This window comes from Myxocyprinus asiaticus, chromosome 12, assembly GCF_019703515.2.
Source record: "Myxocyprinus asiaticus isolate MX2 ecotype Aquarium Trade chromosome 12, UBuf_Myxa_2, whole genome shotgun sequence".
In the NCBI taxonomy this organism is placed as follows: domain Eukaryota; kingdom Metazoa; phylum Chordata; class Actinopteri; order Cypriniformes; family Catostomidae; genus Myxocyprinus; species Myxocyprinus asiaticus.
The window spans coordinates 29664289-29685923 of NC_059355.1; the positions used below are offsets into that span (position 1 = coordinate 29664289).

Genomic DNA, 21635 nt, shown 5'->3' on the forward strand with positions numbered 1-21635 from the left:
TAAGCAGCTGGGAAAATTCCAGAAAATGATGTCAAGCCTTTAGGCAACTGGCCAGTTAGCTTCTGATATGCTAATTGGAGTCAACTGGAGGTGTACCTGTGGATGTATTTTAATGCCTACCTTCAAACTCAGTGCCTCTTTGCTTGACATCATGGGACATTCAAAAGAAATCAGCCAAGACCTCAAAAAAATAAAAAAAATAAAAAAAAATAAAAAAAGACCTCTGCAAGTCTGGTTTATCCTTGGCAGTGATTTCCAAATGCCTGAAAGTACCACGTTCATCTGTACAAACAATAGTATGCAAATATAAACACCATAGGACAACACAGCCATCATACCGCTCAGGAAGGAGACATATTCTGTCTCCTAGAGATTAATGTAGTTTGGTGCGAAAAGTGCAAATCAATCCCAGAACAACAGCAAAGGACCTTGTGAAGGTGCTGGAGGAAACAGGTAGACAAGTATCTATATCCACAGTAAAACGAGTCCTATATCAACATAACCTGAAAGGATGCTCAGCAAGGAAGAAGCCACTGCTCCAAAACTGCCATAAAAAAGCCAGACTACAGTTTGCAAGTGCACATGGGGACAAAGATCATCGTTTCTGGAAAAATTCCCTCTGTTATGATGAAACAGAAATGGAACTTTTTGACCATAATGACCATCGTTATGTTTGGAGTAAAAAGGGTGAGGCTTGCAAGCCGAAGAACACCATCCCAACCGTGAAGCATGGGGGTGGCAGCATCATGTTGTGAGGGTGCTTTGCTGCAGGAGGGACTGTTGCACTTCTCAAAATAGATGGTATCATGAGGAAGGATAATTATGTGGATTTATTGAAGCAACATCTCAAGACACCAGCCATGAAGTTAAAGCTCGGTCGCAACAAACAACAAAATCAAGGTATTGGAGTGGCCATTACAAAGCCCTGACCTCAATCTGATAGAAAATTTGTGGGCAGAACTGAAAAAGCGTGCGTGAGCAAGGAGGCCTACAAACCTGACTCAGTTACATCAGTTATGTCTGGAGGAATGGGCCAAAATTCCAGCAACTTATTGTGAGAAGCTTGTGGAAGGCTACCCAAAACGTTTGACTCAAGTTAAACAATTTAAACACTAACAAATTGTATGTAAACTTCTGACCCACTGGGAATGTGATGAAAGAAATAAAAGCTGAAAATCATTCTCTCTACTATTATTCTGAAATTTCACATTCTTAAAATAAAGTAATGATCATGAATGACCTAAGACAGGGAATGTTTTCTATTTTCAGAGTTTAAATGTATTTGGCTAAGGTGTATGTAAACTTCTGACTTCAACTGTGTGTGTGTATATATATATATATATATATATATATATATATATATATATATATATATATATATATATATATATACATATATATTTGAATAATTATTTGGCATATGTAATTAATTCGTTTTAACATTTTAATCAATTAACAGCCCTAATTTTAATATATTTTCTCTGCTCAGCATGGTTTTTCAATCCAAGCAAAAGGTGAGGCTTTTCTCTTTTTAGTTGAATATACATGTACAGGCCAAAGTGCTTTGATTCTAAAGAAAACCCCGCCTTTCACGCATTGTTTTGGATTTTGCCTTCCATTGGATACTGGAAACCCTTTTACCTACCTTACGCTGTAGTAGATATTTAAATGCACAGCTGACAAAGGTGTTCTTTAATAATTTCTGAGCCAATTTACTCTATGCGACTGCCTCTCTTCATTTTTGTGGCAAAGCATGCACCGAAAGTTTGACGGCATCAGCAATAGTAACAGAAGGTGACAGGCTTAGCGGAGGGTCAGTTCCACACCATGGAGGATGTGGCTTCTTATTTACAACCTATTGCTCATTTTCTCTCGGAATTTAAAGTCATTGGAATGCGCATTCCCTACCATGTGGCAGCATTTTGCAAAACCGTGATAGAAACAACACACATTTCTGCCGGTTTATTGATATCGCCTGACCTTATATATATATATATATATATATATATATATATATATATATATATATATACACACACACACACACACACAGTATTCGATTCCATTTCACTGTATATATCTTATATAGACATTACTGTATATCAATCTGTACCTTGGTCTCTCTATATTGGTATCGGCCATAAAAAAAAATAAATAAAAAAAATATTGTTTGACCACTAGTAAAATTCAAAATTATATTGCTCTGATTGTACCTTTAACTTTCTCAATTATCTTCTGTTGTTTCTCCTGTTCTACCTCACTCTCCCCTTCCCTCGCTCTGGCTCCCAGGATGGGTGGATGAGATGAATGAAGAGGTGGTGACGAAGAGGAGAGGGGAGCAATGCTGCAGCATCTCCTGTGCTGATCAATACCAGAGCACTAAACCTGATGAGGGCCACACCGGCCACTCCACCCACACTGAGAGAGTGTGCGTGACCGCACGTGTGAGAGTGTGCCAACTAAAGAAATCAAGGTAAAGATTGTAATTGGGTTTTGTTTGTGTTTCTCAGACATGATCAGAGTTAGATTTCAAGGAAATACCATACTGTACTGTATCGCCAGCGGCATAACCATTTTAGATTCTTGAGGGGGATTTGTCCCTCCGATATTCAGATAAACAGTGAATCTATTAATCTGTTAATGAATCAAAATGGGTTTTTCAAAGGATAACTGTTACATTTTTACCTTTAGTTCCCCCATTCCTGAATATTTCGTAACACTCTTGTGTAGTGCATGAATTAATATATTAAAAGGATAGTTCACCCAAAAAAATAAAAAATTAATAAAAAAATTAATAAACTCTGTCATCATTTACTCACCATCATATTGTTCCAAAGCCATAGGACTTTATTTCTTCCACAGCACACAAAAAAAGGAAATGTTAAGGTGAATGTTTGCCTCAGTCACCATTTGCTTTCATTATATGGAGAAAAGATGCAACTATATTTAATGCCCTTTGTGTACCAAAGAAGAAAGTAAGTTTTGGAACAACAGAAGGGTGAGCAAATTATTTTTCATATTCAGAATTTTCATTTTTGGGCAAAACATCCCTTATTATATTTTGCTTAAAATGAAACTTCACAGTTCAGTTTCACGTCTACAAAGCGTTTCGTGGCTAAGAACTCCAACTATAAGAACTCCACATTCACAACCAAAAAAAGAGTGAGACAAAGATGGAGATCCAGAAAAGCAAAAGCAAAACAGAGAGTGTGTAATGGGAGTAGGGCAGTTTGTATGCATGTGTGTGCGCGCACAGACTCATGTAATTTATGCCTAGGCATCCATGCTTTACTGCTTTCTTAATTCAACTCCTGCTACTATTAATGTAGTTAATGTTTAGATTATATCTATTTTCTGGTGGCTGTAGGGGATTTACGAGGGCTTTTCCTCCCCCACATGGTCCCCTCTGACACTCAATCACCAGGCACACTCGCAATGCTGACTACACACTTCCACCACTCTCCAGCTCACTGCGCTGGACGCCGGGTCACTGCACGGAAGGGACTAAAGATCCCCTGTCTGTCTGATCATGTGCGAGATGGAGAGGGAGTTCTTGGGTGGTGGACTGTGAATGGCCATCTGTGTGCATGTTTGTTAACTAACTAACTAATACAGACTCTTGATGTCATGGCTTTTTTAAAGCATGAGCACATGTTCCCATAGCTCAATCGGTAGAGCATGGCACAAGCAATGCTAAGGTCACAGCTTAAATTCCCAGTGATTGCAAGTACTGATAAAATGTTTCGTTTAAAAGCACTGCAAGTCACTTTGGACAAAAACGCAAATGTAATATCTGCCAAAAGCGTAAATGTAATAAGGATGTGAGAGAATGCTGCACTTTAATATACTCTACAAATAAAAATCACACTGCATGCACAACTGCATGAATGAATGAATGAACGCAAAGTGGATTGTTAAAAATCTTCCCTTATCTTCTCTTCCCCCACACTACCTCTCTCTCCCTCTCATTTCCCCCTCTCTTGTAATATTTCACAATGCGTCACAGAGGTTTAAATTGAAAATCCCTTGATGAATCAATATTTATTACAGGCAGCTAAATGAATGGCGGTAAGTCACCACCAAGGTGGTCTGAAGCCAAGTGCACTGTCTCACAAAATCTGCATTACACAAATGAAGCCTCACAAACACTAGCTTGCCCATTATAAAGCCAAGAGCATGCCACATCAAATCTTAATGACACAAATGAAGCACTGCTTTCATGCATACAAGGTTGAAAAACTTGGTAACACTTTACACTATACATGGTACATATATTTAATTACAGTTATTTGGGTAGTTGGAAAATAAAATGGCCATGAACATCAAGTTCTTAGGTTAAAAGGAATCAGAATATAAGGGAAAGAGTATATTTTAATGCGGTAACTGGTGGTCACCGTTTCTTTAAATTTTTTCACCATTTGCATCCCTTTTTGCCTTCAAATGTTGATTGAAAAGATCCTGTGGAGCATCAGATTCATTTTTTATATTCCATGTAGTCTATCAATAACTGTCATAAAACTGCATGTATAAGGATACAAGAATTAGAAAACTTATTTTTAAATCATGTTGTTTGTTTTTATATGGAGTGTAGCATGTCACACCACAAGACACTTATGGTCATTTATGTTCCATGTAACAACATACTACAGTCTAATTATGTACAATAGTACTAACAAAGTGTATTTAGAAAGAGTACCACAGACTAAATGTATATTATGTACATTTTGTTCATTAGTTTCACACATAAATGCATGTACTGAATCCTTGTGAGCAGGCCGCTGAGATCAAAATGTCAGCATCTCTTCAATAATGAGCTCAGATGAGAGTCTGACCTGTAGACCTGTTAATCATCTATTTCAAGAGCAGCTGTTACATGTCTGTTGGCCAAAATGTTTTCAAATGACAAGTCACAACTACACATATCACAAAAATTTGACTAAATTCTCGTGATTTAAACTTCAACAAAAACATTTAAATAAACACATTTACGATCAGTAAATCCCTACGAATAAGCTTGTTCAACATACCTAAATGAGAGCAATGAGCAGAAGTAGCAAATGCAGGCTAAGATAAACACATAAGCCACTTCAATAAATAGTTCAAGAAACTATTATTGATTCACAGCTACATTACTAGACTTAAAAAACCCAAAGACATAAACAGATCTGCTTTGTATCTTCCCCTCTCTCCATTAACACAGTTACAGCTCCTTAAGCAGCCAATCAGATATTTAGAGTGATTTCAGGCTCTGATCCTGCCAAATATGACCTGAAAGAGTGATTTTGGTAATCGGTATCCACTCAAGGCAGAGTAAAACAATCCTCACTAAGGCAGAAAAAGACCAATAGGACAAGAAAAGAGAGCGTGTGGAAAAGAGAGGGGGAGATAAAAGAGAAGGTTATTTTGTTTAATGCGGCACCCTTCTTAACATATAACACCAATAATCCACTGCCTCTTTTTTTCTACATGGCTAAGCCAGGGCCACACAGCAGGGGGATTTATGAAGATCATTTAACTCTGTAGATAAGAGTAGGAATAAAAATTTACACCCACACGCATGAGTGCTTCATTTACACCCTTAAGTGAATGGGATTTCTTAGCGGTCTCCTATCAGACTAAAGCTAATGCCATTCAGACACAGCCATAACCCCTCTTCCTTCTCCCTGTCTTTATATAGCGTTCACAATTCAGAAGCTTTTCAAGCTCTCTTAATTTTGCTTCTTTTTCAGGCTTGGACTCAGGTCTGACATACACTCTGGTTATTGGAGACCAAGAATCGGTTCCTCTGATGCATAAGGAAGTCCACTGATATAAGAATTGTGTTTTTGTAAATGATCAGCAAGTTTTTTTTTGTTTTGTTTTTTGGCCAATTTGACACTTTTTATTGTTGGAGACAGTTGAGAGACAGGACATTACTAAGGAGAAAGGAATAGGAAATATCAGAGGCAAAATTCGAACCTCCGCCTTCCACATGAGCACCATGGCTCAACGTGTTTAGAACACTTTTCATTGACAGAGACAGAGAGGGGACAAAATTATTTGCGTGAGACAAGGGCAAAAGGATAGGGACTTAAGCACCATGGCTCAACGTGTGTGGATCTTGAGTGCTAACCATTAATTGACAGGAATCACTTTTTAATGGTCATTGTAAAAATAAACAAGTAAACAAGCAAATCCTAACTATAGTCTCTTCCTTTTTTGACATTTCTTCCCCATTTCCTTTCCCAACACTTTAATGTTATTTTATAAAACTGATTAAGAAGAGTCTTTGGCCATTAAAAGCTATGGTCTGGAATGAGTGTCTCAGTGACCACCCACATGTTCTCATGATCATGTGGGAAAAATTAACAAAAGCACACACATCCAAAGGCAAAAAAAGCTCAATGTGGGTGCCTGACCAAATTGGTATCAGAAAAAGAGAAAATTCGGCACACCATGGCTCCAAAATTAGAAAAAAAATATTTTAATGTTCTCACCTAAGGTGATGTTTCGAGCCCAAGGCTTTTCATCAGATTGTCTGATGAAGAGCCGTGGGCTCGAAACGTCACCTTAGGTAAGAATATTCAAATACATTTTTCTAATTTTGGAGCCGTGTTGTGCCGACTTTTCTCTCTTTTTATCATGATCATGTGGGCCATCCCGTAGAACATGTTTACGGTCTAATATTATGGTTTCAGTAATAGATTACCATGACGAGTGGCACCTTCTCTCTGTCATAATATCAGCAGTGATGAGGTAGTAGTTACGGTAGTTATGGTTCTGTGTGCCGTTATTAAAAACCAGGCAGTTATTTAATGTTTTATTAGGCACTGAGACACTGATAAAAACACTGAATGTCAACAGAGAGGTTTTAATCAGTCTGGTAATTGGTTGTGCCGGGCTGAGATTGTGAGTGGGATGCACACCCATATGCAAAAACAATTTATGGTATAATTAAGCCATTAAAATGAGCCCTGTTAAAGTGGAAACAAACAAGAATTGCACGAACTGAGGGGACAGTGCTGATCGCTTCCACATCAACTAAAAAGGCACACTTTCATGGAAGGGAACACGTTGTATGGTTGTGTCAGACTGAAATTGGGTCTCACAAATGTACGCATACAAACCTGTGTGCTAATGCATTTACACAGAAGTCACGTTTCATCAATACTTTCACATTTTTATTTGAATTTCACACAACTTATCCAAAATTTATGATAAAATGTAGAACGAACTGAAACTACATGCATGCAAAAAAATGGCAATGTGTGTTGGGCAGTGTTGGACAGATTACTTCTGAAACGTATTCTGATACTGATTACAAATTACACAACTAAAATTGTCATCAGTAACTAAATCTTTTGCATTACTCTTTCAGGTTATCTAATCTGATTACTTTCCGGTTAATTATTGCATGTTTTGTTAAAAATAAAATGTTTATCTAATTTGTGATATAAGTACCAATTTACACTAATTTCATTAAACATTAGTAACATGATATCAGACAACATTTAGCTATTTTACTTACCTGGCCTCAGTTAAAAGTGCATCTTTGAGAGTGTAAGGATATGTTTGTTGAGAGTGACGAAAGGCTGTACAGGCTGAACAGACAGCCCTTATTTGGAGATTGTTTAGGCATATTTTAAGCAAATTACTGACAGTGGGCGCATGGTCCCTCATAGAGAATAATCTGGATTAATCAATACTAGAATGAGGGTAAAAACAAATGACCTGTTTTGAAGTTCTTCATTTAAGAACTTATGCACACATAAGTATGAAACTTAGTGGGGAATTCACTAAACAGTTGCGCCACTTTTGCATGTGGTATTCCAGCGCAAAAACCTGCATCTTATTCACTAACCACCCTGCAATCGATTTTAGCAGGCACAATCAGCACTGAAATTGCGCTGCGTCTTGAGTATTTAAATGAAGTCACTGTCATTCCTTTCTGTGCAAAAACGCCTCCTTTCTATTTAAATTAGGCTCAATGTAGATTGTGCTTCATTTACAAAAATTGCCTGGCACAATTTAGATCACTCTAATAAAATGTAATTACATTTTATTTAAAAGAGATGTTAGTGAACATTTTCAACCAATCATATCAGCAGTAATTAATCAAAAAAACATCAAATGATTGAGAAGAGCGTTATAGCCTGGCATATATCCAGAGGTGCTGTGTCATCAAGCGCACATTCTGCCTGTTTAAGAGATGATCCAGGTGTCTGGATCACAGTGATGTTTTACAGTCCTGGCAGGGGTTTCAAATACGATGGTCTGTGGCATCCTCCGCTGTATAGCGCACAGAACCAGACCGCAAGATCAGAATTGCACGTACAAATTGCGTTCAGCAGTGATTTTGTGGGCACGTTTGCACCATTGCCTTATCTGCATAATTTCATTAGTGAATCGGGCGCTAAACTAGTGCAGAGAGCACACGCAAAAAAACTGGGCTTTTACCGGCTGCATTTCATTCTTAGTGAATCTGCCCCTTAGTGTATTATTAGTGGATAAGACCAATCGTGGGTGGGATGCACGCACATGTGCAAACACAAATTTATGATAGATTTTAGCAAATAAAAAAAGAGACCTGCTGAAGAGGAAACAAGTGAACAGTGCTTAACACTTCCACGTCCACTAGAATAGCACACAGTTCTGAAAGGGAATGCGTTTCATGACTGACCTGGCTGACTGGACTCTCTTAACCCTGTAGGAAAGAGCAGGGTTGTGGTGGATTGCATAGACTCTACGTGTGTCGATCTTGTAGCGTGTTTTGATGACCCTGTGTGATGCCAGGCTTTGCACTGACGAAGAAGGGGGGCCTGTGGAGGAACAGACAAATCACGAAAAGGAATTAATTGTCACTTTACCGATCAATAATACTTAATCACCTAATGATGCCCGCATGAGCTATAACCAAGTCATTAGTTAGTCAGCCAGTGGTTTGCATAAACTCACATTTTAGAGTCTGTTACATTTTACATTTCACATCTAGGAAAAGCATCCAATTTCATTCTCATTGGTAGACATAAATAACCCCCCAAAAGACACCTGAGAGTTTATCTGTGAAGAGTTCTTTATGCCGCTTAACAAAGCGAGAAGGTACAATCTAGACTGGCTCTGTGAGGTCTGAATCCTTCTTCTCCATGGGACACACACATTTAGCAACACACCCACCAGCACACACAAACTGGCAGGTGCGCTCCTTAATAAGCTACACATGGAAAAATGACTGAATAACAAAGGCTGAATTTTTATCAGCCTAATAAATCATATCAGGCTCTCCACCCCAACCCTTCCTTTTCTTTCTCTCTAAGTCTTATTCCTTATATCATTTCACAGATCCGTCAGAGAGAAGGAGGGAAGGATGTGCAGGAGAGAATAAGTGTGGCTTTTATTTATTTATTTCTATATTCATTTATCCATCATGTTGCTTTATGAGTGGCTGGGCTGAAGTGACATGCATTCATGCAGGCTGAGTAAAAGATGGACTCGGCATGGTGGCTTTCGCTCGTTGCCGCTTTACACTGGAGCTAAAAACCCCAAAGATTTATTCCCAGCAGCTACAATTTAGCATGTTAGACAAGCCAGCAGGAGAATGAAATTACTTAAAGAACTTAAGAAATCAGAGTGAGGAAGGAAGGAAGGAAGAAAAATAGAAAGAATGGAACATAGACAGATAGACAGAACAGTAGGGCTGCCCCCTGATAGTCAACCAAATGTTAGTCGATGAGAAGAGTCTTAGTCGACCAAGTTTTGATTGGTCAGTTGGTCGCAGAAAAAAATTCCACAGGAAACTGACGAACACCGGTATTACCGCTGGTTGGATGCTAGGTGGTACTATGGGGTCATTTTCGTTAAGCAGGGTTATGGTTAAGCCTACACAATAAAGCAAGACACCTTGATTTCAAACTTAGAACTTTATTTTTTATTTATTTTAACTAAAAATTCTAATGAAACTGGAAAAAAATGTGCAATTTAAATGTGTTGTTCAACTTTTTGAAAGATTTACAACAGTTGTCAACATCTCTCTGGCAAAGAACCTACTTCATCTGTGCATTCTCTACCAGTCAGGTATTTCGTTGTCTGGGAAAATACATCATGTGTGTGAATAAAATTGTTTTGTTCCCTCCTTCACGAAATATATATCCAATTACATCGACAACCCCCGGGCTGAGGGATCAGTGAATGTTCTTGCTTTAGTGATTTTGCATTGAAAATTAAATTAATTTATTAAAAAACGAAAAACTTAAATCAAATACAATTTCTAAATTCAAATTGCATTCCAAACAAAAAGAAAAAGCAAATACAATAAAAGAAGTTATAAAAGAATAATATACTGTATATATATATATATATATATATATATATATATATATATATATACATACACACACACACACCTTTCCATTTACCATCAGGCAAGTATCCGAAAATTACTTACACAAATGAAGACATAAAAATAATTATAAATGTAAAAATAATAATTATAATGAGGATAATAATCACTGAAATATAAATAATGTTTTGAGGTGGACGTGTTTTTGTATTATTTTCTGTTTTAATCACAGTTGTATAGGCTGCAGAGTTGCGTTCAGACAGACACAAAGAAAGAGTGAGAACCTTTTAGATGCACGTGTTCCACGAGACTGCACGCCTCCATACAAACAGTGTGTCATACATGCGCATAGACGGCTTTTCTGTCATCTGTTCTTAATAACATAATAAAGTGTGTTTCTTCAAGCGGGTGTCTGTGTGTCTACAGACAAATTATTTGTAATATTAATTTGCCAATAATAATAGCCTAATAATAATAACAATTTAATACATGGGAAAAACGGGCCAAATATCGTCTTGACATCATCAAAGGCATCAGCTATTGGCGATCGCTCTGAACATCAACGATCCCCGAGATCATCATCTGTCGGCACAACCCTAATGTGCATTTCTCTCTATAAATTCACAAAATGTTCAGACAGTCTCCTTGCTGGTTTTTCCAACACATTCAGAATGATTACTGCTTTTGCCGGTGTCACTGCGGCTCGCTTCGTGCGTGCGCTTGTAAAATGTATATTTTAAAGACTCATTATTACGGTTTAGTATTTCTCTGTAATGAAGAACAGTGTTAGTAATGTTACTTACAACATTCTCCACCCTGGAACTCAAACCATTTTCTGATGCCCTCCAAAATATATATAAGTAATTAAATTAATATCATAAACGTGCAACTAGACAACTAATGGCTTAAATTAACGTCTACTAGTCGACTAGGAAAATCTTTGGTCGGGGGCCGCCCTACAGAACAGAAGGGAGTAAAGAAGGAAGGAGGGAAGGAAGGAACATAGACAGATAAAAAGAACTGATGGAAGTAAGGAAGAGAGAAAAAAGAAAGAACCAATGAAAAGACAGGCAGACAGACAGACAGAAATAACAAAAAAAGAAAGAGAAATAAAGAAAACAAAAGAACAAAGAAACAACAGAAGAAAATAAAGAACAGACAGAAGAAATAAAAAAGACAGAAAGAAAGAAAGGAACACAGACAGATAGACAGAACAGAAGGGAGGAAAGATGGAATGAGGGAAGGAACATATACAAATAGAAAGAACAGATGGAAGGGAGAAAGAAAGAACTAACAAAGAGACAGATAGACAGACAGACAGAAATAACGAAAAAATAAAGTAATAAAGAAAACAAAAGAACAAAGAAACAACAGAAGGAAGGAAAGAAAGGAAGAAAGGAAGTAAAAAGATTTGGTTTTATTGTTTTTGGTAAAAAAAAAAAAAAAAAATAATAATAATAATTCCCTGGTTATTTAAACGTCTACTCTTCCTATGTGCATTTAATAGCCATTTCATCTTGTTACAATAGAAACTCACATTTCCTGTCGCAATAGAAATCCTTCCTCCTCCTATTTTTCCCTGTCTTCCATGCCAGGATGCCCCTCTCCATTTATCACCACACACACTTCAGTATCAGCAGGGTAATTCATCTTCGACAAACATTTACCGATGATCAAATCTCAGCACAGCATGGCCTAGCGACAGAGCATGCAGCGGAGGGGTGGGTCCAACTGTACATGTGTTTGATACGGAGGACCCCTTATGAGTGTTTATGTGTGCTTTACACTGTATGATGGAGTGTTAGAGCTGTGGAGAATATGGCCGGACTGCATAAGTGAGGGAGCAAACACACTTGTGTGTGGGCCTCTATCAAGAGGTTGTGTACGTGAGCTTGCAAGATTAGTCGTCAGACTCAAAGTCACTTTTTCACACACCTCTCATCTATCCTGCAGACGTCGGACCTGCCCGTGTCCCTGCGGATGACAAATACGGCTTGTCAGGCAGCTTGTGTCTTACACAGCCAGCCATATACTACACACGTCACCGTATCGTTCCACCTTACCTATTGTCTAATGATGGCGCCGCAGAATTGATACTGCCTGGGTCTCTGTCGGCTGGTTTAGTGTAGTGCTGAACGCTAGGTGCCAAAGCTAAGGCTGTGGTCCCTGTCAGGACACTGTTATTGATGTGTGTGCTTGCAAGTGTGTGTATATGTGTGTGGTAAAGGCCTGTCAGTGGCCTATTAGAGGGAAGATTGAGACTCCACTCGGCACAGACTCACTCAACCAACACAACCTGCTGGGCTTTACAATCAGGCCCAGGGACTCATCCATCGCCTGCTGACATGCCAGCCCCACACCCGCACCGCCTCAGACCGCCGATTATTTACTCAACTCACTCTGGCTTCAGCGCTGCGAGCTCACACCTTTATCTGTTTCCCTCTGTCACAAGCACAGACTAATTTTTCTGACAGGTTCCCATGTTATTTTTCTGTCTAATTTCTGTGGACTTGTTGGGCTGCTGGGGATAACTGAGTGGTGATGTTACAGTAAACAGGGAACAAGAGGTTGTTTTTCAAAAGGTACACCTGCACAAAGCCCATTTAATAATTATGTGATAGTCACCTTTTGACACTTTCAAGTGTCATTTTTATTTAAATTTTTTTTTTTTTTTTAAATAATCATGTCACAATTTACTCACCCTCATCTTGTTCTAAACCCGAATGACTGTTATGACAAAATGTTAAGGAATGACAGATTCAGTCACCATTCACTTTCATAGCATATTTTATTCCATACAATGACAGAATTTTCATTTTTGGGTGAACTTTAAAGTCAATGTAAATTGTTGTTCGCAACCCATTTAAGTTTGTAATGTGATGTATTTCTGAGTTAAAGAGGATGTTTATCAAGATAAAATGTAGGGCAGCGCTTGATTTTATCCATCAGGAATTGATTTGATTGTAAAGAGTGGGCCTTACCTACCAGGATGGAACCTAGGGCAAGAGAGATAGATCAACACCCCCGATAGTGCGGCACCCCTGCTACAACGTCTCTCACCGTTGGAATAACATGCACCACTTAATCGGTCACACAAAGACAAGAAATATGCAATAAGAAAGTACGTAGGGTCAATTCAAGTTGACTTTAAGGTGGCAAACTAGTCTCCTTAGACTTTCCCAGATTTGTTTGAAGGACATAAAATGTGAAAGTTCAGAACAGATATTCAAGCTACACTTCTTGTCCTTCCGTGTTCTCTGAAACTGAGACCCTTACAGCTTTAATAGTGGTATGGCATTGCGGAATGTTCCCTCATCACTGTTATGACAGGACACCGGTGACACCCTGCATCCTCTTAGGGATTATCAAGCCATATCATCTCATATTCTCTGATCCCGTCTCCAAATTTGACAACTAATTCCGTTTAACAGCAGTCCGATTCTTTACCGTTCCATCTCTGTCACATCATTAATCTCATTATTGACAGCGAGAGACATTCCCCCTGCTTCTGCAGAAATCCCCCAGGGACTCATCCTCTGAGTCCCAGTGGGGCGGCATCACTGCCATTAAATGCTTCTCTGGTAAACCAGCAACACTCAACACCGCAATCAAACTAGTGTTAAGGCAGAGCAGATTCTCTAGGGACAAAATAAGTGTGGCAGAAATTTGAGTGTGGCAAAGCTTCGGAGTGCCCTCTTGGCAGGGAATTGTTGAGAGGGAATTGTTTGTTGACTATTGTTTGATTGTACTATGCATGTCTGTCTCTCTCCAAGCAATTCACTAAATTCTCAGCGCCTCCTGAGTTATGAAGCAGCTGTTTAAGAGGCATTCCTAAAACCACATGTGAAATCAGAGCAATCGTATCATATTTGTCCACAAACATGATGCCAAGTGGAGAGTAGGGGCTGCAACTGAGCACAACAATTATATTTGAGGTCATATAGAAGAGCTTCTGAAATAGATATAACACAATTAATGATAATAACAAAATTAGTTTAAAATTAAAACTGACTGATGAGAAAACCTGGTGGGAGAAGTGAGCTCCATTTGTTAATCTTTCATTCTTGCTGTGTAACTTTAAAGGTAAATGTGTCAGAGCCTTAAAAGTTAATGCACAGCATGCAAATTAAAGCACCACCACTAAAAATATAAAAACTAAACAAAATAATAAGAAACCAATCTAGATTAACTACTCGACCTTACTAATCAACTAGTCAGTTATCGGGTGAGACATGCTGACCCATCCCTAGACTGGAGGGAGGCCAAAACACTGACCCAAATGCCTAAATCAGTGGTGCTGACACATTTGTGCAATGAGATCTACTTTTTCATAATGTTATAATAGCAAAATCTACCATGGACAATATATATGTAGTCGGTTGTGAAATTTGACGATTCTCTATACCTATTTTGATACCACAACAAATAATAATACTTATTTTTTAATTATATGAGCATTGTTTCAAGTTATCAAGTAATTATTCCATATAAGTCAACAGTCTGTAATCAAATAAGAACAAAGAAACAAATAAATAAATATATACAAGCAATAAATACGTAGAAACAAATAAAAAACAATAGAAAAAATAAATACAAAAATAACCAAATAAAAATCAATATATATATATATATATATATATATATATATATATATATTTTTTTTTTTTTTTAAAGCAGTAGATTATCAAGTATTCAAGTAAACATTCACAATAAAAATTAAATGTAATGTAAAACTAGTAATACTGGTCTTCACTGTTTGATCATGTTCCATTAATACTTTTTAAAGCTACTAAATTTATACAGCCAAGAGCATTTTTTTTTCTTCTTTTTTTTTCTTGTTATTGTTGTTTGATTAATATTAACGACGTATCAGCGGCAGGTTTATTAGGCTACATTTATACTTTAAGTCCGATATTTTCATACAAATCTGATTTTTTGTCCCACTGTTAAACAGATGCACAGGTAGCTATAATAACCATCAGTGCCTTCAGCCCAGCTGCGGGGTCAACAGCCAGGAGCCACCTATCTTCAATGTTTCACCCCATTAATCCCGGAACATCTCCTGGTGGTGGGGCAGCAGTCAAGGATCTCTCCCTGCCATCCCCCGTAGCTGGACACCAGATCCCATCCAATGACTCTCATCCTTGTCTTCCCATCCAGACATTCTTCCTTCACAAATTACTTGCATCCAGGGTTTTATATGTCATAATACCTCGACACGACCATACACGCCAGCCCGTTGGCCAACTGGCACCGAGATGCATACTCAGTGCCCTACTGGCACCGTATCTCTCGGTAACTCAGTGCTACCGGTTCCATATGGCATACTACCAGCACAACTCCTCACCATATATCACCCAGGTTCCCTATTCCTCAGTTTCCTACTTCTGAACCCCCCACTTTTTGCCCTTCCTTCTTAACCATAGCCAGAAACTCCCTTTCTCAGCTTCCTCTGCCAATTCCTTAAAATACTTTTTTAAAGCTGCTCCTACAATGCCAGTGTCTCTAAATAGGTGCTGCATTGATGTTCCCATAAATCCTAGCCACCCAACCTCCACAGGGTAGGTGGCAGTCCTCCATCCATTTACCCTGCACTCTGTGACCAGATCAGCATATTTTAGCTTCTTCGTCTCAAGACCCTCTTCCCATGGAACAGTAAGCTCACTCTTTATAATTTTCCTAGCTGAAGTCAACCACAACACTACATCCAGCCTCAAGGAGGTAATGGTAACCTCGATAGGTAATTTCAGCTGCTGGCCAAGGACGAGCATCATTGACCAATCACTTCCAGGCACCAAGCTTGATCTGGCTTCCCTCTGTGCTGTGCCTTGTGCGGCACCTCCATTTTTAACAAAATAAAAACCCTGCCTCTGGGGAGCATGGTTGCCTTTGTTTGCCTTTACTCTATGCACCTCTAGGATCTCTGCCAGTTTACGCATGACCTGACCATGCCGCCATCTGTACCGTCCTTGTGCCAGGGCAGTCTTGCACCCGACCAATATGTGCTGTAAGTTTGCTCTTGGGGCCTCAAAGAGGGGGCAGCTCTCCTCTTTGCCATACCACAGAGACAAATTCCCAGGGCTTGGTAGAGTATTGACGGTGGATCTTATTAGAAAACTTTGCCTGGCCTGGGGTACCTTCCACTGGTAAGCCCATCCTAACACTCTATCAGTTGTCCCCTCCCATATGGTCCAGCACCTTTGCTGCTGCTGGCTGACTGCCCTAACCTTATACCCTTCCTCTTCCATCCTAGTTGCTTCTGTAACTACCATGGATTTCCTCTGTTTTTGGGAGGCTGCTGACCACAGTTTGGGAGCCACCCCCATCCAAGGCCTGTTCTTCCTGACTGTGTTCTTCCAACAATCTCTTGATGCATCAGTCTTGAAACTACCTGGTTTACGACCTCCTCTGCCTTCCAAGTTCTGCCTGTTCAGACTTGGACTTGACCTGGACCTGCCCTCACTGCCTGGTCTGTCGATTCTAGTAGCTCCAAAACAAGCCTGGTTTTTCCTGCTTGTAGCCCAGAGTGAGTGATTTTAGAGGCAGTTGTAAAGCATTTCTCCCAAACAATGCTACATCTGAGAGACAATGTGGCAGGCCTAGCCACTTCCTGATATAACTGTTGGCCTTGGTGTCCATCTTTGCAACTACCGCTGCAGAAATCTCACACATTTGTAGTGGCCACATCAGGCAATAGTAAAGTGTAAATTGGTAAAACCAAACCTTGAATTTGCCTGGGAGATGACAACTGGCTAATCCAGGCCCTCTTTCAGTTGCTTCAGGAACAATTCTGCCATGTGTTTGTCTGAAAGATCTGCTGTGTATTCTCTCCCTAAACTTCAAATAGGCTGCTCTGCTACAACTAGTATTCTTTCCCCCTCCACCTCAAATGAAATCTGATCATCCCTCACCCCCTTTCTAATAAAAAGACTACATGATCTTGTTGGCTTAATCTTCATTCTGGCCCATGCCAATAGCTCTTCCAGCCTTTTCAAGAGTCGGTTAGTACATGCAGCAGTCTGGAGGATGCTTGTGACATCATCCATATAACTTCGCAGACTTAGCAGTCTCTTCTTTTGCAATCACCAGCTTCCCACTCCTCTTTTCTACCAGCAGGTTTCTGACAAACTTAAAAGGGTCCTTGATGAATTTCACACTTTCATTCTTTCTTCTCCGCTGTCGGATTCTCTCTGCCCTCCTCAAGACTGCTAATCTAGCCCTTATGCCATCCCACAATACCTTCAAGCCCTCCTTCTCCTGCTTCTCTGCCTTCCTCCAAGCCTTATGAAGCTGCCTCCACTCTTTCACAAGCTGAAGTATCTCCTCTCTCCGACCCATCACCCTGGGACCACACTTCCTTACTACTTTTTCACCAAATCTACCTATGCATTCTTCATACACAGTATCGCTAAACATATTAAGCTTGGCCTCCACCCTTCCAGTAAGGGCATTCTTCAATGTGGAGCACAGGTTCTCATCTAGTCTGTTCCATTACATCTCGGCCACTTGATTAGACTCCTTCTCCCTGGTTTCTTCTCACTGTCATGTCTTCCCTGTCTTGTCTGTGGATTGAAAGTCGTCTCTTCTTGTGGCTCACCTTGCAGGCTTGACCTGACCTGCTGGTGGCATTGGTCTTCTTGGTGCCCCTCCACAACAGTGGATTCAGTAGCGCTGTGGTGCAAAACCTGGCTCTGTATCCTTCTTGTCTGGCCTGCTGCTGCAGTGCAAGTTTGTGTCTGGCTGCTCCCGCCACACTTCATCCTTCCTTGATGAATCCGTAGGCCTTTGTAAGTTGTTACCCTCATCCACCTGCAACTGCATCTTTAAGGATCCTTTGCTCATTATCAATGGCCGCTGCAGTCGTATCCATATTGTCTATCCTAATCGGTCCATCTTCCATCCCTGTTAACATTTATTTTAGACATTACTGACTATATTTTCATTAATACCTCGCCAAGACAAACATTTTTGGCAAAATTTAGATTTGACCATTTAGGCAACAATGAGCATTACCATGAGTGCTCTCAGAGCGCACACGCGTGATAAGTGCACACCCTTAGGCCACCGGTCAGTCAAACAGTGCCTCTGCTACAGAAGCAAGGAAATAAAACGTCAATCTTTAATATTTTTTGTTATTTGTGTCTTTTCTCTCTATATTCTCTTTACCTTTCGATCTGTTATCGAGATCAAACAGTTTTCAACGTAATGAGCACCCCTGGCCTAGAAGAATCTTTTCCAATCCAGGCAAAAATTAAAGAGCTCTTCTGAATGTACAATCAATGGCATTTAGGTAAGGTGTGCCAACAAACATCTCTCCCCACCTCTGAGACCTGTTGTTCAACCAAGTGTTTGTGCATGTGTAAACTTGGTAAGTCTTAAAGGGCAGAAATATAAGAAGAACCCTCTGCTAATGCAGACAGACACATAGCAAGAAGTGGAGTAAAACTGTTGTAGTACTTGTTGTAGCGAGATCCGATGAGAGATCAAGAACAAGAAGTACCTCTTCACCATGAACCATGGCTGCTGCCAGGACCAGAGGATGGCTCCTTGATGCCAAACCAGTCAAAATCGGGAGAGGCTCAAGTGACATCCATGAGACCTGGGGCCGGTTGCATAAGCATAGTCATTAACTTAAGACTGCACCTAACAATTAGTTTGACTAGCTAAAGATGCCATAGAAAGCCTGTTGCATAAAACAAGCTCACAGTTGTCTTTAGGAAGACAGTCTAATTTGACACTGAAAGTGGACGCTCAATACAGTTTCCATTTGCTGAAAATATTAGCTTATTAGAGGAACACAGTGCTTCAAATTTGATTCTAATGAGCAAATTTAGTGATTTTAACCCAAATAATAAAAAACGCATGACAATTTATTATTTTTTTATTTTTTTTACCATCGTTGAAGTCAAAGTCTTCTACAAAGTCTCTACTGAATCCCCTTCTATCCCTCAGCTGAAGCCCCCACTGGCTCAGCTGACAGTTATTTTCCATGGCAACATGGAATGTAAACAAAAGTTTGCTTTCTGCTGTCTTATATTTTGGTCTTACATTAGACTGATCTAAGTTTTTATGCAACTGACTGAAAAAATTAAGACCAACATTTAAGATGACTAACTAGTAAGACTAGACTAAAACAGTTTTATGCAACCGGCCCCTAGCCTCATCAGTCACCGACATGGTGCTATCATCACGGAAAACGACACCACATTAACGCACATAAATACTCGGGCCTGCTGCTACATCAGACGATGACTGTACCCAAGATGCCTTGGACACGACCTGCTCTGAGCATCCCTGACTGCTTATAAAATGAAATGGAGGGTGACAGTCATAATTCAACAAGTCTACTGTCATTTCACTGTGTGTTAACATTTCAGTTACTTCTTGATTCACGCTAGACATCTCTCACTGTCCATCAACACTGCAGGGCCCACATCACGGATATGTTTCCATATAGCTAATGTTTACTCCTTGGGAATTTCAGCATTTCTTCCTCTCTCCAAGCTGAGCAGGAAAAACACGAATAAGTAGTGACACTGACTTCATTTATATTGCTGTTTTCATCCAGTTTTAGCATTAAAGGCATGAATTAGAGATGAGAGGAAAGCATCCTGACCTTGCCCTTTGCCTGATAGCATTGTACTTCTATCAAAACAGAACAATAAGATATACATTGAATGAGATACTGTATTAATTTAAAAAGCAACGGAGAAAGTACTGTGAGATGGACTTAAAACATCTAATAATGATTTCTAAGATTTTGCTTTTTGTTTAAGTAAATCTGTATAATGAAATTTATCAAAACCACTTTGTGTCCCATGAGACTCACATTTCAAGGAAGTGCCTGAGGGCTGTGACTAAGTTCACAAGAAGAGTAAGACTGAAGAAGTCACACCTTTGTGACATGTGTCTACTACACAGGGGCACTTATGAAGGTTAAGTGCCCTGTGCCCCAACACACAATAAAGCACTGGGGATCTGCAACTCTGCCCGTTACAACTGAGAACTGTATATCTTTTGAGGGATCGAGGCATGTTTATAAAACATGTAAGCATGAGTGTCTGAAAGAGACACAATTTTTTTTTTTTTTTTTTTTTTGTGGGATTGCACATTTAGCAAACATAAGGCTGCATCATATTATCAACGGGTGTGATTATGCCACGTGTTGACAAGAGTACTCCATATATTCACAGAAAATATGTGGACGAACATGGGTAACTTACATGTGTGCACGTATGTCTCAATGGAGCACACATCCGCTTCAGTGTGTGGTGACAGAGTGAATAAACTTGACTGATTCATTTTTGGTTGAGTGTGTATGTCCACTGAGAGCTGAAGGCACTCTCACACGCTAACACACACTCCACCTGTCAGCCACCTGTCTGACCACAAGGGCACCTAAGAGTCTGCAGCAGGTCATACAAAACCCTAGGAGGTATTCTCCTTGCAAGGGATCATTAATCACAGGGCATGAATATGGGTGTTGCAAAAAAGAGTTGGTGTTTGGCTGTCCATGCTCAATGAAGTCTGAGCATGCAACTGGCTAAAAAAACTTGAGTTCCACTCATTGAGTGAGAGATTGAGCGCGACTGACCAATCACTAACCCTGCGGTTGTACTGTCAATGGCTCACCGAGTGACTTATGGCGGTCGTGAAAGTGTCGTAGTGGTAAACACACCTAGTTGGAGGGGTAAAAGCTTGAGATAGTCTTGTTCAGTGTTTCAACTAAGCAGGGTCATAAACTATGCCCACTAGACCTTACAAGACTTGAAATGCATTTTGGATGTAAAAAAAAATAAAAAAATAAAATAAAATAAAAAAAAAGTCACTGGCCAACTTTATTTTCCATTTTGTTTGCATTTTAAAGGTAACTCCATTTTCTGTACCTCATCTCCTAAGGGATATATATCTCAACTCTTATTAAGAATCTCTGAAAGATACAGTAAGGTGTGGTGACACTAGACTGAGCATGCAAAAGTATTCCGGACAGGATCTGATTAAACATTAGAGGACTTCCACAATCTTGAAGCGCCATATAGAATGTGTGCCATCGCAAAGGAGATTTGGGAGGGAGGATTGGCAATTTTCAGTGACTTTTGGTCAATTCCTCACACAAAGTTATTGTATGACTTCAGAAAACATGGAATGCAGTGTATTAATTTATTATTTGTGCCATTTTTGGAGTTTGACTGCACCCCTTCACATTCATTTTCAATGTATAGAAAAAAAGTGGCTAAGATATAATGAAAAATACAACCCGGTCTCAGAATCAATGCTACTCTATATACATTTTTGCAAACTGACTTTTACGTGCTGCTTT

General features: G+C 39.5%; 1 protein-coding gene across 1 annotated transcript in view; it reads right to left on the reverse strand.

Annotated features, from left to right (window-relative positions):
- The window catches only part of zc3h3 (zinc finger CCCH-type containing 3), a 106480-nt gene that overhangs the window by 40182 nt on the left and 44663 nt on the right, over positions 1-21635 (reverse strand). Inside the window, exon 4 of the mRNA XM_051711767.1 lies at positions 8660-8798. Coding sequence (XP_051567727.1) covers positions 8660-8798 — 139 coding nt within the window. The remainder of the gene's footprint in view (positions 1-8659; positions 8799-21635) is intronic.